Source organism: Netta rufina (assembly GCF_964035555.1).
Source record: "Netta rufina genome assembly, chromosome: 11".
NCBI classification, from domain to species: Eukaryota; Metazoa; Chordata; class Aves; order Anseriformes; family Anatidae; genus Netta; species Netta rufina.
The window spans coordinates 19683924-19697808 of NC_140134.1; the positions used below are offsets into that span (position 1 = coordinate 19683924).

A 13885-nucleotide genomic window follows, 5' to 3' on the forward strand; every position below is an offset into this window, starting at 1 on the left:
ATTTGGGGCCATTCAGGCGTTGATTTTCTGGGGCTTTTTCCCGACACGCAGCGGTTTGCAGGGCTGCACTCGGGCCGTGCTGGTGTCAGGGCTGCTGTACTCAGCTTTCACCATTTAGGATTTCAGTGCAGTTGACAGCTCTGATTACAGTCTGTGAGCTGCAAGGCTACGCCGAGAAACCATCCTTGGCCGCCGCAGGACCAAAATCCCCAAATCTCACTTCTCTGTCCCCACTGCCGAGGAGCCACGGCAGCATCTGCAGGGGATTAGAGCCTCCCTCATTCCCAGCCTCAATTTATTCCTGTCCGGTTGTTCTGGCCCCATTTGTTCTGGTGCCAACATTGTCTTCCAGCCCCGCTAGCTCGTCTCCCTTCCTTTTGCTTCCCCTTGATGTATTAATAGCGGGCCAGCAGCTCTTTGTTCCGCGCGCCCGACGCGCGCCGCGAGGGGGGATTTCGCTTTTTAGACCAGGGGATGAGGAAAGAAAGGGCGGCCAGCTGAGCCCAGGCTGAGCCGCCCCAGCTCCCCGGGGAGCTCCCAGCAGGGGCTGGATTCAGCAGGCGCCGAGGTTCAGGCGAAGCCCCCAGCTTGGTGGCACTGCCGTGCCGAAACAGCCCCAAAAAACAAGGGGAGAAGCGAGGAGAAATCTCCTGGCGTCCTGTTCGCCCCCAAGGCTGGGGTGCCAATGTCACTGGGTTGCTCGGTACACCGCCCATAGCTGTGTTCTCCAGCTCTGCTACAGCCTCCCCCTTAATGGGGAGGCGAGGAGTGAGCAGTAGAGAGGGCGGCCACGGTTTTGGGGTCACCCTGTCCAGGTGGAGCCCCAAAGGCAGCCCGGTTTTGCAGCCCAGTGACACCAACAATCACAGCGTGTTTACATCCCAGCTTCCAGCCAAAGGAGCAGAGGGGGGATTATTTGGGGTGTTTTTTGGTCACTGACTGCTGGAAACATCCCCAAAGGCCAGGAACAGTGCAGAGCTCATGGAAGGCAGAGGGGAGACAGCACCTGGGGCATACTGAGCACTGCGGGATGGGTGCGGGACAATGGGTGCAGGAGGATGCCCCAACCCCATTACAGGGAAATTGATTTTGGTCAGCAGAAATCATCCCTTGCTGTGAAAGGCCTTGGGGTGCTGAGCAGCGGGTGCTGGGACAGCTCTTCCAAGCCACCTCTGGGCTCAGACCTGGTCCCCTTCGCCTAGAGAAGACAACCAAAGCCAACCAAAAGACATCTCCATTTGGACAATTTAAGACAACCGAAGGCATTCCCATTTTGCCCCGGCAAGCCACCTCCTTTCCCACGGCAGGGAGACGTGGAGGTGCTGCAGGACCCCAAATGCCATCACCCTGCAGCAGGGAAGTGCCCATGTGTGCGGCCAGGAGGGGTTAAAGCCCAGGGCTTGGTTACAAACAGAGGTCCTTGCACTGTGACTCACCAGCACGAGCTCCTCGTGCCACGTGCGGCTCTGTCCCGCTCGTCCCAGCAGCACCACGCCGCTTCTTGTCAATGAATGCGATGCTGGGTGGGCTCCTGCCCCCGTGCTGTCATCAGACGGCATTTCTGGACCAGCCTCCACCTTCTCAGACGACCAGCATCTTCCTCGCCTTCCTCTCGTGGACTCCAGCTCCTCCCGGGGACGAGGGGAGCGCGATGCTCTCCGTGCGCTCGCGGCAGCTGATAAACCACAGCGCCGCGGCCGTCCCCGTGCACACGCCCTCACATGCACGGTGACTGCATGCTAAAAATATTCTTCACTTTTTCGCCCATTAGAATTTTCCGGGAGAGTCAGAAGCACAGCCTACAGCCTCTCTGCCCTGCCAGATGTTTCCCCTCGTGCCTGGGATTTTTTTTTTATCACTTTAAAGCCTTGCTGCAATACCAGCTATCCCATCCGAGAGCTGGGAAAACTTAAACCAAGAGCAAATGTTTTTAAGCCAGCCCTAAAGCTGCTCTCGGGCAGCACAGGGCTGTCCCCAGCACGGCCACAACTCCGAATTTCTGCCTGAGGGTCCTGGTCCCACCTTTCCGAGGTGCCTGGCATGGGATGGGGGTGAGGAAACCGAAGGGCTCGGGTGCTCACAACCCACCAGCTGCTTGCCCAGCACCACATCGGCACTTTCTGGGCCTGATGCTGCTGCCAGGAGGGGCAGCGAGGCCGCCGAAAGTGTTTACGCAGCAGAGGTATCGCCTCGGCGAGACCGGCGCCTCTGCCAAAGCCACGGCTGAGCTGATGGGGAGGAGGTGCCGCCAGGGTGTTCCTCACCCGTGACCACTAATAGCTGTTTGTGCGCTCCCAGCTCCGGTCCCGGATCCGACCCCGTACAAGTGGAGCACACGGGGGCCCTGCCGTCCCCTCTCCATCTCCCCTTTGCTTTTCCCAGCGCCTTCAGCCCCCCGACAAAACCCTCGCCCATCGCGGCAGGTGCAACGTGCAGCATCCTCAAGCCTCAGGTGGGATGCTGCAATTGCTGCAATCGCTTCCTGGCAGCCCCAGGATTTCCCGTTCTGAACCCAGGGCGATTCCCTGCTCCTCTGCTAGCCCTGTCCACGCAGGATTTGGGACAACCAGCCCTGGTGGGTGCTCGGTGCCACCTCCATCCCTGCTCAGCAGCCTCCTGTTTTTCTCCGAGGCACATTTAACCTGGAGGGAACCGCTGCCGATACTTCTCTCCTTCTCACCCTCTATCTTCTACACCATGAACAATGGAGGCAAGGTTTGCAGAGGGAGGTGATGTCTTTTTTTAGACCGACTGAAATAATTAGGAGAAAAACAGGCAGGCTGTTGGGTACACGAGCCCTTCAGCAGGCCCGAAATAGAAGCAGAAAGTCTGCAAAGCTGAATGCCAGCGGAGAACAATAGCCGGAGCGTGACTAGTTGCGTTAACCACTTCTGCCACCCAAGACCACTTCCCAGCTGCTTCCCTTGGGGCTGAGACGAGGCACGGCCCCGAAACCTGCTGGCATGGGAGCACCGCGCTGCCCTGGGGCCGAGGGGGCCGTGCTGGTGCGTGGAGCTGAGCCCCAGGAGAGGCACCAGGGCTTTGCTCCGTGATGGAGCCACGGTGCTCGGTGCCCACACGGCACCTGCGTGGGCATCCCTCGCCTCTCTGCGTCCTGCACCCCGTCCTGCTGCTCCTGTGCTGCTGTCCCCTGTCCCCATGGCACCGTCCCACCCTGCCTGACCGTGGGGTGGCTCCAATTCCAGGGACCCCATCCTAGTGTGGGGTCCCCTGGGGACCCTAACCCGGCTGTGGGGATGCTGGCTGACCCTCAGGGACCTGTCACACCTGCATGGTCCTTTGCTGCACCCCAGGGACTGTGCCACACCGATGGGTACCCTGTCCCACCCCACGGTCCCTGTTCCTTTCCATGCTCCATGTCCCACCCCACAGACACATCCCACCCCACGGTCCCTGTCCCACCTCCACTCTCCATGTCCCATAACCCAAGCACCCTACCCCACCCCATCATCCATATCCCACCCCACAGACCCTCTCCCACCCCTCTGCTCCATACCCCCCCCGCAGACACATCCCACCCCGGGGACCTGTCCCCAAAAACGATGCCCCCTCCTCCACACCACACATCCCCCTTCCCACACCCCAGATCCCACCCCACACCCCCCTTCCCACCCTAGGACCTCCCCTTCCCCAACCCCACGACCCCCCATACACCCCCACACCCCTTTTTTCCCCCTCTCCCCCCAGCTCCTCCACCGGGCGCTGCCTCCCCGCGGACCGGGGCCGTGCCGGGCGGGGCCGTGCCGGGTTAGGGGGGGGGGGGGATCCCCGCCTCCTTGGGGCCGCGCTCGCAGCTCCGGAAACCGGCGCTGCTGCTGCTGCTGCTGCTGCTGCTCGCCAAGAAGTTGGTGCAGAGGACACAGCCCGGCTTGGCCCGGCTCAGCCCGGCCCGGCTCGGCTCGGCTCGGCTCGGCTCGGCATGCCCGGCCACCCGGAGCCGCGCTGCGCAGCGGGACGCAGCCGGCAGCGGAGCCCCTGAGGAGCACCCCCGGTCCGTGCTAGCCATGGAGCAAGTGAGTAAAGGCCCTGCCGAGCCGTGCCGAGCCGTGCCGAGCCGTGCCGAGCTGTTCCCAGCCGTGCCGAGCCGTTCCCAGCCGGGACAGGGCTGTATGGGATGGGACGGGTTGGGTTGGGAGCCCCTCGGTGCCTCCGCCGGCTGCCAAGCGTATGGGGCAGCCCCCGGCCACGCCGGTCTTTAAATTTTTTGGCTTAATTATGATGATGATTATTGCTTTCTGTAATTCTTCCTGGCTTTTTTTTTTTTTTTTCAGCCGGCGCCCCCGCTTCCAACTTTCCTCCCCTGTCGCGCTCGGGGCGGACAAGCGGCGGCAGAGCCGGGCGTGCCGGAGCCCGCAGCCTTCGCAGGGTCTGTCCTCTCCTCCTCCTCTTCTTCCTCCTTCTTTTTCTCCTCCTTCTCCTCCTCCTGCTCCTCCCGTGTCCCTGCCGGCCGTGCGCCCCCCCTAGACACGCGTGGGGTTTCACGCCCGGGCGGTCCCAGCCCCACGACCCCCCCCATAAATTGCTGCCGGTGCACAAAAGCTCGGCGTGCGTGGAGCTGGGAGCCGCTGCCTGCCTCCCGTCCCCTTATTTCAGCTCCCAAAAATGCGGCGAGAATGAAATCTCCTCCCCAAGCGGGCAGCGGGGAGGCTGCAGAGCGACCCGACTTGGTCGGGACCAAAAGTTGTCATTATCCGCCGGCATCCGTGAAATTAATCCACGGCACAAAAACGGCGTCCAGCTGGCACCCGGCCCGAGGGGCAGGAGCGAGGAGGCTTTTTGGGGGCTGCTCGGCGAAGGAATCCTCCGGGGAGCCCTTTGGGGATGGGGCCCCAGCTGCAGCTTGCCGAGGCTCACGTGGATCCCAGCGGGTTGTGCCCGGGGAGATGGTTCATCCCCGCAGGCCGGGGAGAAGTGGAAGTGCCACCAGCCCTGTCAGAAGGGAAGGTGGAAGGGCAGAAAAAGATTTGAGGTCTGGGAAGGCGTCTGGAGATGCATTCGTCTTGTGTAGATAGCATGGGATGAGCTGGCTGCTCTTGCTTGCTTTGAACGGGGCGACTGGGACAGCGACCCACTTCTGGGCAGTGTGTGTGACCTGTAAAAACACCGCCACGACGGGGCTGCTGGGCTTTTGTTGTTGTTCGAAGCCATGAAAAGTGTGTGGTTTTGTGGGCCCTTAAAGTGCTGGGGGAGGGAGGGAGAAAGAATCGCCTAATTGTTAAATTAAAAGCCATCCTGTGCCCCTGCAGGATGCTGGGCTCTGCTAAGCTGTAAAACTGAAGTGTAAGCCGGGCTGTGAGAGTCAAGCTCGTGCTGCACTTCTGGTGCCCATGATAAAAATTGCAAAAACAACTTGTATGGAGTGGCTTTGGGACCCGTGCCTTTGGCCTCGGCCAGTGACAGGACAACTCAGTTCTTCCCTCGTTTACGCTGGCTCGCTTGGCTGATGTCAGTGGGTTTATTCTCGTGGATTTACACCAGCATCGGGCATGAATCCAGCCCCAGAACATCCTGGAAAGGATATCTTAGCATTTCTTGCCTCCAGCAGAAGGAATCCCCGCAGAAAGCTGAATTGACAACAGCAAATCGTCTCTTTGTGCCGCGCTCCAATTTTAGTCATGGAATCGCAGGCAGCGGGTGCGGAGTGGACACAAAGTCCTGCTCTGATGGTGCCCTTCCCTGGCAAACCTCCCCTGGTGCGTAGCACTGTCCTCGTAGCCTTAAGGACTCAGGACCAGAGGGCCACACAGGCAGCTCGGGCTCAGGAGACTGCTGCACGATCCCATCCCATCTCATCCTTCCTCTTTTAGCAGGCTGCCAAGGGCTCTCACAGGCAGGAGGCTCCGGGTCTGGGTGGCAGAGGCAGGCTGTGTCTCCTCCTCCTGCAGAGAGCCTTGGCACTGGGAGCCTCTTGAGGGGGACAAGTTGGGGTCTGGCAGCCTGGGGCAGGTGGGGACTCAGAGATCCTCCCTGCGGATGCTCCACGAGGACCTCCACCTCCAGGAGGATCTGTGGGGTTTGGAGAGCAACCCAAGCATGGGTTCTTCCCCATGTGGATCTTAGCAGTGCTCTGGGAACCTACAGCGAGCAAGCAGGCAGGCAGCGCTGGCTCCCAGCACAGGCAGGGCCCGTTTAGCCCAGGAGCAGAAGCCCTGTGATGGTACTGAGGAAAGTGGCCCCGAAATGTCAGAGAGCTGGTGTAGGTGGTGGGAGTAGGCGGGTTGCGGGATCACCTCGGCTGTAGCCTTGCAGCTCGGCCTGTCACAGGAGTGCTGGCATGAAAATAAACTCCGGCAAAACTGGCTACCGGGGCAGGTTGCTTTTTCAAAAGTAGCTGTGCCGTGCTGCGACCTGACAGTGAGCACTTTTATCGTAAAACCACAGAAAACGGTAGTTTTCACTCTGTAGAGAGCAGAGGCCACAGGCAGACTTATTTGGCGTGTGTTTTCTTTCAGATAGCCCTTCTGCCATCTGCAGAGGGAGGGGGGAAGAATGGTTAAAATGAATCTGCCCAGCAAAAGGAACCTACAAAAAAAAAAAATCAAGAAGTAAAAACATTTGGGAGTAATGGTGAGCTGGGTAGCTCTTGGTCTGGAGTCACTACTCGTGCGGGTACAGCCATGCAAAGCTGCGAGGAGTGAGGGTGAAGTCCAGGCCAATTGTCTAAAAATGACTTCAAAGGGTGCTCAATCAGGAGACCAACAGGTCTATATTTGTGCAGCGATTGATGTTTACTGAAATAGCAGATCACAACTGAATACAACTTCCTGGCAACCTAAAAAGTCAACTTAAAAAAAACCGCAGTACCCCTCATTTCCCGGAAAACTTTTTTATGCTCTATCATCCTGTATTGGGGCGCCGCTCGGTACAGTTGAAACAACTTCTGCAGAGCGTGCCAAGAACGTTATACCCCTTTCTGTGGGGTTTACTTTTACAGGAGGCCATTTGATTTGGTTTCTTGTGCCTGGTCTGCACCTACCTGGAAACGGGAAGCCTCTCCCTGACCTCGCTGGAGGTTGGAAGAAGTGCCCATGCGCAGGGAATTGAATCTGTTTTTCCTCTCATTGTGGGTGCAAGATCTGTCTTTAGAGGAACAGCTCACCCAAATGCAATCCAAGGGTGTGTTCGCTGGGAGTCTGGTGCATGAAAACAGATTTGTTAGCAAGGGTTTCCTCTGAGTTTTTGGAACTCGTCCGTACTCACTCGCTCTATCCCTACTCCCTTCTGGCCATGGGAGTGTCCAGCTCTGACTCCTTCCGATGCACATGGGATTTCCTCATGTTAAGAAACATGATGGCTACAGCCACACTGGTTTGGTTTGTTTGGTTTGTTTTCTTTTTCCTAGGAGAAAAGGTTTCATTCAGCAGCTAGCCAGGACCATTTGGGGATGCTCTGTCTCCTGCCTCTGTCACACATCCTTACTCAGAGGAAATGCATCGCGTTTTTGCAGTGGGATTATTGTCATCACAGGCAACAGCAGTGCCGTGTCCCAGGAGGAAAGCCAAGTTTTGGGCTAACAGCGTGGCTTCTGGAAGGGTGCTGGAGGATTTGGGGTTGGCCTCCTTGTAAGGGTCACGAGTTTGGCGAGGTGTTTTCATAAGCGGCTGTGGCTCAGCTGAAGGCAGCGAGCAGTGCTCCTCTGCTTGCTCCTGGGGAAGAGCCTCATGACAGCAACCCTGCCAGAGCCCGTGTGCCGGGCCAGAAGCATCTCAATGCAAGTGTGATGCAGTCCTGGCCCTCCAGGGCAAAGCTGTGTTGGTCACGGGAGCCTTGCAGTGCCATCGCAGCCGGTGGCAAGCGGAGAGCAAAGCAGTTGTGCGTGTTGGGACAGGTCGCAGTGACTCCGTGCGAGCAGGGCAGCTCTGAGAGCAAAGCGAGACCTAGAGGAGCTTGCAGAAGTGACTGTGGGCAAAACACGAGTGTTGCTACTAAAGAGGCACTTGGTGCACCAGCCGGTGGGGAGAACCTTCCCCAAAAGGGGAGCAAAGAGCCACAGGGAGCAGAGGAGCAGGGGGACTCACCGCCATCCCAGCAGCATCCTCAGGAGTGGCCAAGGTCCGTGCTGTCCACTAACTCTGTCCCAAAGGTTTGGCTGTCGGGGGGGAGCTGGCTGAGCTTTCCTCTTCCTTGCAGAAGTTTTCTCTGGAAGTTTTCTCCCAGGCTTTGTTCCGTGCGATCTGGTGGGGAGGGAGCACACGTGGTGGGTGCTGGGGTCTGCTCTGGGCAGGCTTTCTGAAGACCGTCGTCAGATGGATGGAAAGTGCTTTTTAACGTGATTCCTTTTCCCTTCTGCTTTTCTCGGTGCCCTTGCAGGATACAAAGGAGGAGGTCTCAGAGAAACCAAAGTCAGCTCCAAACGCAGAGAAATTCGGCTGGATTAAGAAAAGCAGTGGGGGACTCCTGGGACTGTGGAAGGATCGTTACGTCCAGCTACGGAAAACACAGCTTGTGGTCTTTGAGGATGAGGTATGGTCACAGCTAACTCCCTTGAATAAAGGCCCTCAGTGACACACATTCCTGCATTTTTCACTCTTCCCTCCAGCCCATTCCTTTCAAAAGGACTTCTCCAGATATCTTTGGGAAGGTTAAATGCTGTGAAGAAGAGACAGCTGCTGCGTTTTGGAGTATATTATATATCATAAATATTTCAGCCAGTAAATATTTTGACAGTGCTATTGTCAAAAAAAAAAAAAAATATGGGGGCAGGACATCCTGTGACAAGGCAAACAGAGTACAACTTTGGGCGGAAGCAGGATATGTGCTAGTAGTTTTTGGCATTTAAGGGCTAAAACTGCATTGTAGCAGACCGGCTGCCCACCTGCTGCTAGAGGGGCTGACAGGCGGCCCCGCAGCTGCTTGGCACCCCTCAAGGAGCTGGAGCTGCTCCTAGCCAGACTTTTCAGGGTTTCATTTAGGCACTGCTGGGCGCAGGGCAAGATCCTGAGCGTTTGCCTTCCTCCTTAAAAGGGGACACAGTTTGGGTTTGGCTCATCTCTTCCTGTTAGCTGAGCAAGCCAGCGCTGAGGGAAGGACCCCTGGGAGCCTTATCCTGAACTTCCCTAGATAAATTGCGTGCCGTAAGTTCACGGCCTCATTTAGAGCTGTTTCTAATCAAATAAGAAAGAAGAGCCAAGCCAAATCTGCCCTGCATCTTCATGCGAGAGGAATGAAAAGTTCAGGGCCAGTCCTGCTGGGCTGCAGCGGGACTGCTCGTACAGGTGGAGAATTCCTGAGCCTGCCCCTCTGCTGCTGGGCTGAAAGGGGCTCTGTGAGAGCTGAGTTTGCCACAGCAGTCACATAAACTGCAGCCCAGAGAGATTTGAGACAGGGGCAGCTCAGTCCCAAGCCCTGCTAGTACGTGGTGGCTTGAAGCAGCCTCTGGGCTGAGGTTTTTGCATGCATGTGTCAGGAGAAGTGTCAGGGATTCTCAGGGCACAGCAGCACGAGGACTGTGTGCCTGCGCGGCGTCTGACACAAGGGGACCGGGTCAGTCGTGGGCATCAGGAGGATAGAAAATAAAAGCACGTCAAGTTTCTGTGCAGCGTGTCAAGGGAACAAGAATGGGGAAATGTTTCAGCAGTTGCACTGCTGTGGTGGTTTCAGGAACAGCGGGACTGACAAATGAGTTTGGTTCTCTTTTTGAAAAAAAAAAAAAAAAACGTAGCATTGCCTAATATAGAAGATTTGTTATGAGCAGTTTAGGTTAAATGGCATTACCTCCTCCTGTACGCTGAACCCTCCTGCTCTTTCCAAATCCCGAGGCTTTCTGGAGGCGTTCGTTCTTAGTTTTGAAATGTCATGATGAGTGCAAGAATACCAAAATGAGAAGTCAGCGTCAGGTGATGAGCAGCTTGGAAGACAGGCAAAGCAGTGGGGATTTCGAGACCTGCAGCTCTTACCCAGGGCGACACAGCCTGGTCCTGCAAACTATCATCCCTCTGCAGATTGCATCCAAGTCCCCCAGACACCTGTTGACTCCAGCTGAAGGAACAAATGGATTTGAGTCCATAAACATGACATAGGTTTTTTTTAGAGGGCACGACTTAAAAACCAAGATATATGGAGGTTCTTATTACCACAGGGGAAAAGGAAGCTTTTAAAGTAAGATTAATTTTCACAGACATTCAGACGAAGGAAAAATCCCGATCATTTAAAGGGTTATTTTATTATCTCAACGAGGAAAATGGCATTTGTAACAACCAGACATAATGTTTTCTGGTAGCCTGCGGACTGTGGTAACATCCTGTAATAAATTGCATCTGTGAGCTACGGTAGCTACAAGGCCCCATTATTGTAAATAAGGGATCATGTTAATATCTATAGGCTATTAAACAGGCTTACAGTGAAGTCAAATATCTTAGGAGAGGAAATTGCTACAAAATTGTCTGATAGCTCAATAGGAGAGCGTGTGTTTGTGCAGACTTACTACAGGGAAACTGAAGGAAATGGCAATTTTCTGTACTCAGGAGGGGTCCCGTTAGCACAGCATCGTGGCAGTTCGTGTTTATTACTGTATTTATCTTCCAGTAAGGTGAGTCAGGGCAGCGTTGCTGTCTCTGTCTCACAATTGGGGAACTAAGTTTCTGAGATGAGAAGTGACTTGCCCAATGTCAAAGGAGAGAGCCTGTGGTGCAGCGTGCTCCGGTGGCTTTTATTTCCGGATCTCAATCTGCATTTTTTTTTGCTTTTAGGAAGAAACTTTTTAAAATGGGATCGTTCAGTGCTTGCTGGACGGGAGGTTTAGCAGCCCTAGAAAAAGAAAAGAGATAGAGCGTTGGGCAGCAGAAATACACAGTTATTTCTGTATGCATCCTAAGTTAGACTGAAGTAGGTTAAATGGGAGGGAGATCAGCTTCTGTGTGCGAGGCCAGGTTTAGAGCCTGCGTATTGAAACTGCTCTAAGCCCATCAGATTTCCAGGAAATGAGCTAGTGACTTGGACACACTGTCCCGTTATCAGCCCCTGGTGTGCTGGAGCCCTTCGTGCAGAGGTGTTCGTACTGCCTTCAGCAGTTGTTTCACATGCAGCCACACTTGTTTATGCAATTGCACGAGCTGGCAGCTGCCCTTGTCTCTGAAGTTTGGGTGTGCAGAGTAACAGCGGAGCAGAAGGCCAACAAAAGATCCTGGCAATAACATTTTAAGTACAGCCTGAGCATAACACAAACACTGTATTTTAGCATCATCAATAGAAATCTCCTGGAATGTACTTCTGACCCGCCTGGGAAGCCTGTTCCCCATATTGCATCTGCTCGTCAGCCTTTTGGTCTGTTTTAACACGGAGCAACCTCCCGAAGGCAAACTGCAGTCGGCTATTGTGTTACTGGGAGCAGATGGCGGGTGAAAGTCGCCGCACCTCGCCGCGCTGCAGGTTTCAGCGGGCTGATGCAATATCAAGTGTGATGTATTTCTTCTTAGCTGCTCCAGCTCCAGCTCCAGCACCCTACAGTTGCACCCTCACGTCAGCTAAGACTCGGTTAAGAGGGACACACGTCCAACATTGCATAGCCAGATGTCAGGAGAGGTGCCCCGATGCAAATCCGTGCAGCTCTGCGGTGTTTGGATACTGGGGACATTACTGAGAAGTCTCAGTGACAGGCATGTTGGGCACAAACCCACACAGAACCAGCAGGCAGGTTATTTTATAATGGTGTTTTTTGTCTCGCTGTCTCTGCATGTTCTTGCTGGGATAAAAATTAAGCCCACAGAGCTACAGAGGGCATACGAAGAACGGGCGATCCTATGCAAGGAGGCTAAACAAATCAATGCCATCACTCCATGGATTAAAGAGAGTGAGTCTTTTGGATTAGAAGTTGGATTTTTTTTTGGTTAAAAGTTTCAATTTTTTTTTTTTTCTTAAAGAGTAGCATATAACAGGGCAAAAGTCATCTTGGCAAAGCATCTTCTAGTGGCCGGAGGATCCACCTGGCATTTGGCTTCCTGTGTGGCCTCAGTGGCGCAGTTAAAACCTGCATTTCTCCACGGGTGAAGTGACAGCAATGTGTACCCAAACGTGATTTACTAACACGCTTTGAGATCCTCAGCTGGAGAAGAGGATTATTGTTTCAAGGGGTTTAGAGATATACAGTGAATGGAGGGTCACAGACCATTAACGTGCATCAGCGATGAGGTCCTGGCAATGTTTCTTTCAGATAAATGAAAATTTCAGTGCACCTTTTCCCCTTTTTATCACCTCTTCATTCAGGAAACTGTAGGTTTGCCAAATGTGATTCTTTTGTTAAGCACATGCATTAATATATATAGACATTCAGTAATTTTCTTCCTAAGGGCCAAGCAAGTGAAACACAGACACGTACATGTTGAAGTAGCAGCGCCTGCTCTATGAATAGCTGATGGAATTGTTTTTCTGCATTAAATCGTGAGTGTAGGGGTTTCTGTACCAGGATTTTAACGTGTCTTATTGATTGTCCCTTACAGCAAGTGCAAAAGCAATTTAAAAAACATGCACTAAAATCTGTCGAGGGAAGAAGGCCTGAAGGGAATTCCCTGTTCCCCGGTCACATCTCTGTGGCTATGTGAGAGGTGGCAGATCGGCAGCAGATGCGGTGCCGTGGGGCAGCCTGCTGAGCGAAGATGCAGGCAGCTAAATTCAGCCTTTGTGTCTCAGCACGATGGAACAGAGTTGTTTTAACTTCCTTGGGATGCTAGAGACGAAATGCAGCGGGAACTTGGCTAAAAAGTGTTTGAGACCAGTCCGTAGGGGCAGGGCTGCTAAAAGCAACCTTGTCCCTGCCCGATGCTGAGCATCCTCTGGGTCGCAGGGGGTTGGAGGGACCTGGAGACCTGTGGCAGGGTCAGGCCCTTGGTCTTTATCTGAGCTGTGCAGAGCAGACATAAAGGATCTCTTTGTGACCAGGTAGGCACACAGAGGGGCTGGCCACTCGCCAAGGGTAAAACGGAGACAAAAGGCCCCATTCTGGCACCAGCTGAGGTCACAAACTTTTTCCCTTGCCTCATGCATGGAGTTTTCATATTTCTCTGGCTGCTTTCTTCCCTGCCCTCCCTGAGGAGGATAACTTACTTGAGGAGTTCCAGGGTCTGCGGTGAAGGAGCTACACCTTGCAAAGTCAAGGCAGTGCCCCCGTGAGGCAGGGCCCTGCGTGTCCCCACCCTCCATGCCTTTATTCCCTGGCCGGGCCATAATCCCAAAGCCTCCCCAGGGAGGAGAGGGGCGGCTGAAAGTCAAGACTATGACACAGCAAAGCCACAGCTCCTCAACCTGCTGAGTCTTTGTCCCCTAGCTCTGTCACAGCCCGTGACTGTCCTTAAAATGTGGAGGACGGCTGGCGCGGGATGTGAGGGCAGTTTCCTGCCCAAGAGGCAGGAAGGATGGCGTGGACGAGGAAGGTGACGCAGAGCCAGCGGGCTCTGCTGGGGGCAGAGCCACCCTCCAAGGATGGGCAGGTTTGCCAGGAGGCTTTGTGCTGCTCTCTTGTCAGTGCCCGGCCAAGCCACGTCCATCCTGAGCCCAGCAAACCTTGGCGGAGGCGCTGGCGACCGCAGCAGTCGTGTGGCAGCGCTGTGATGTGGGTGGCCATCCACCAACGGGCAGGATGAGATCACCCGTCCCCTAACGCGTGTATCCCTGACCTCACCCTCCTCTATCATTTGTTGGCTGCCGAGGGGTTGTTATTTCCATCCCTGTCCTTTTGCTGTGACATTGCAAAACAAGGCAGCAGGAGCCTTGCGCCTTCAAAGGGCTCAGTAGCGTCAGCAGGATTTTATCTGCGAGGTTTTAGGTTTGGGCAGGATCCGTCTCCTCCTCCTAATGTACCTTTCGCCAGTTCTCTGGTCACATTCACCTACTCAGTGTTAAGCGAAATAAACAGTAATGTCATTAAAATAAT

At 54.7% G+C, this 13885-nt stretch overlaps 1 protein-coding gene across 1 annotated transcript in view; it reads left to right on the top strand.

Moving 5' to 3' along the window:
• The first annotated feature begins 3847 nt into the window (after positions 1 to 3847).
• Positions 3848 to 13885, top strand: part of PLEKHO2 (pleckstrin homology domain containing O2) — a 28270-nt gene continuing 18232 nt past the window's right edge. Inside the window, exons 1-2 of the mRNA XM_084293099.1 lie at positions 3848 to 4034; positions 8332 to 8484. Of these exons, the coding sequence (XP_084149225.1) occupies positions 4026 to 4034; positions 8332 to 8484 (162 nt within the window). The 5' untranslated portion in view covers positions 3848 to 4025. The remainder of the gene's footprint in view (positions 4035 to 8331; positions 8485 to 13885) is intronic.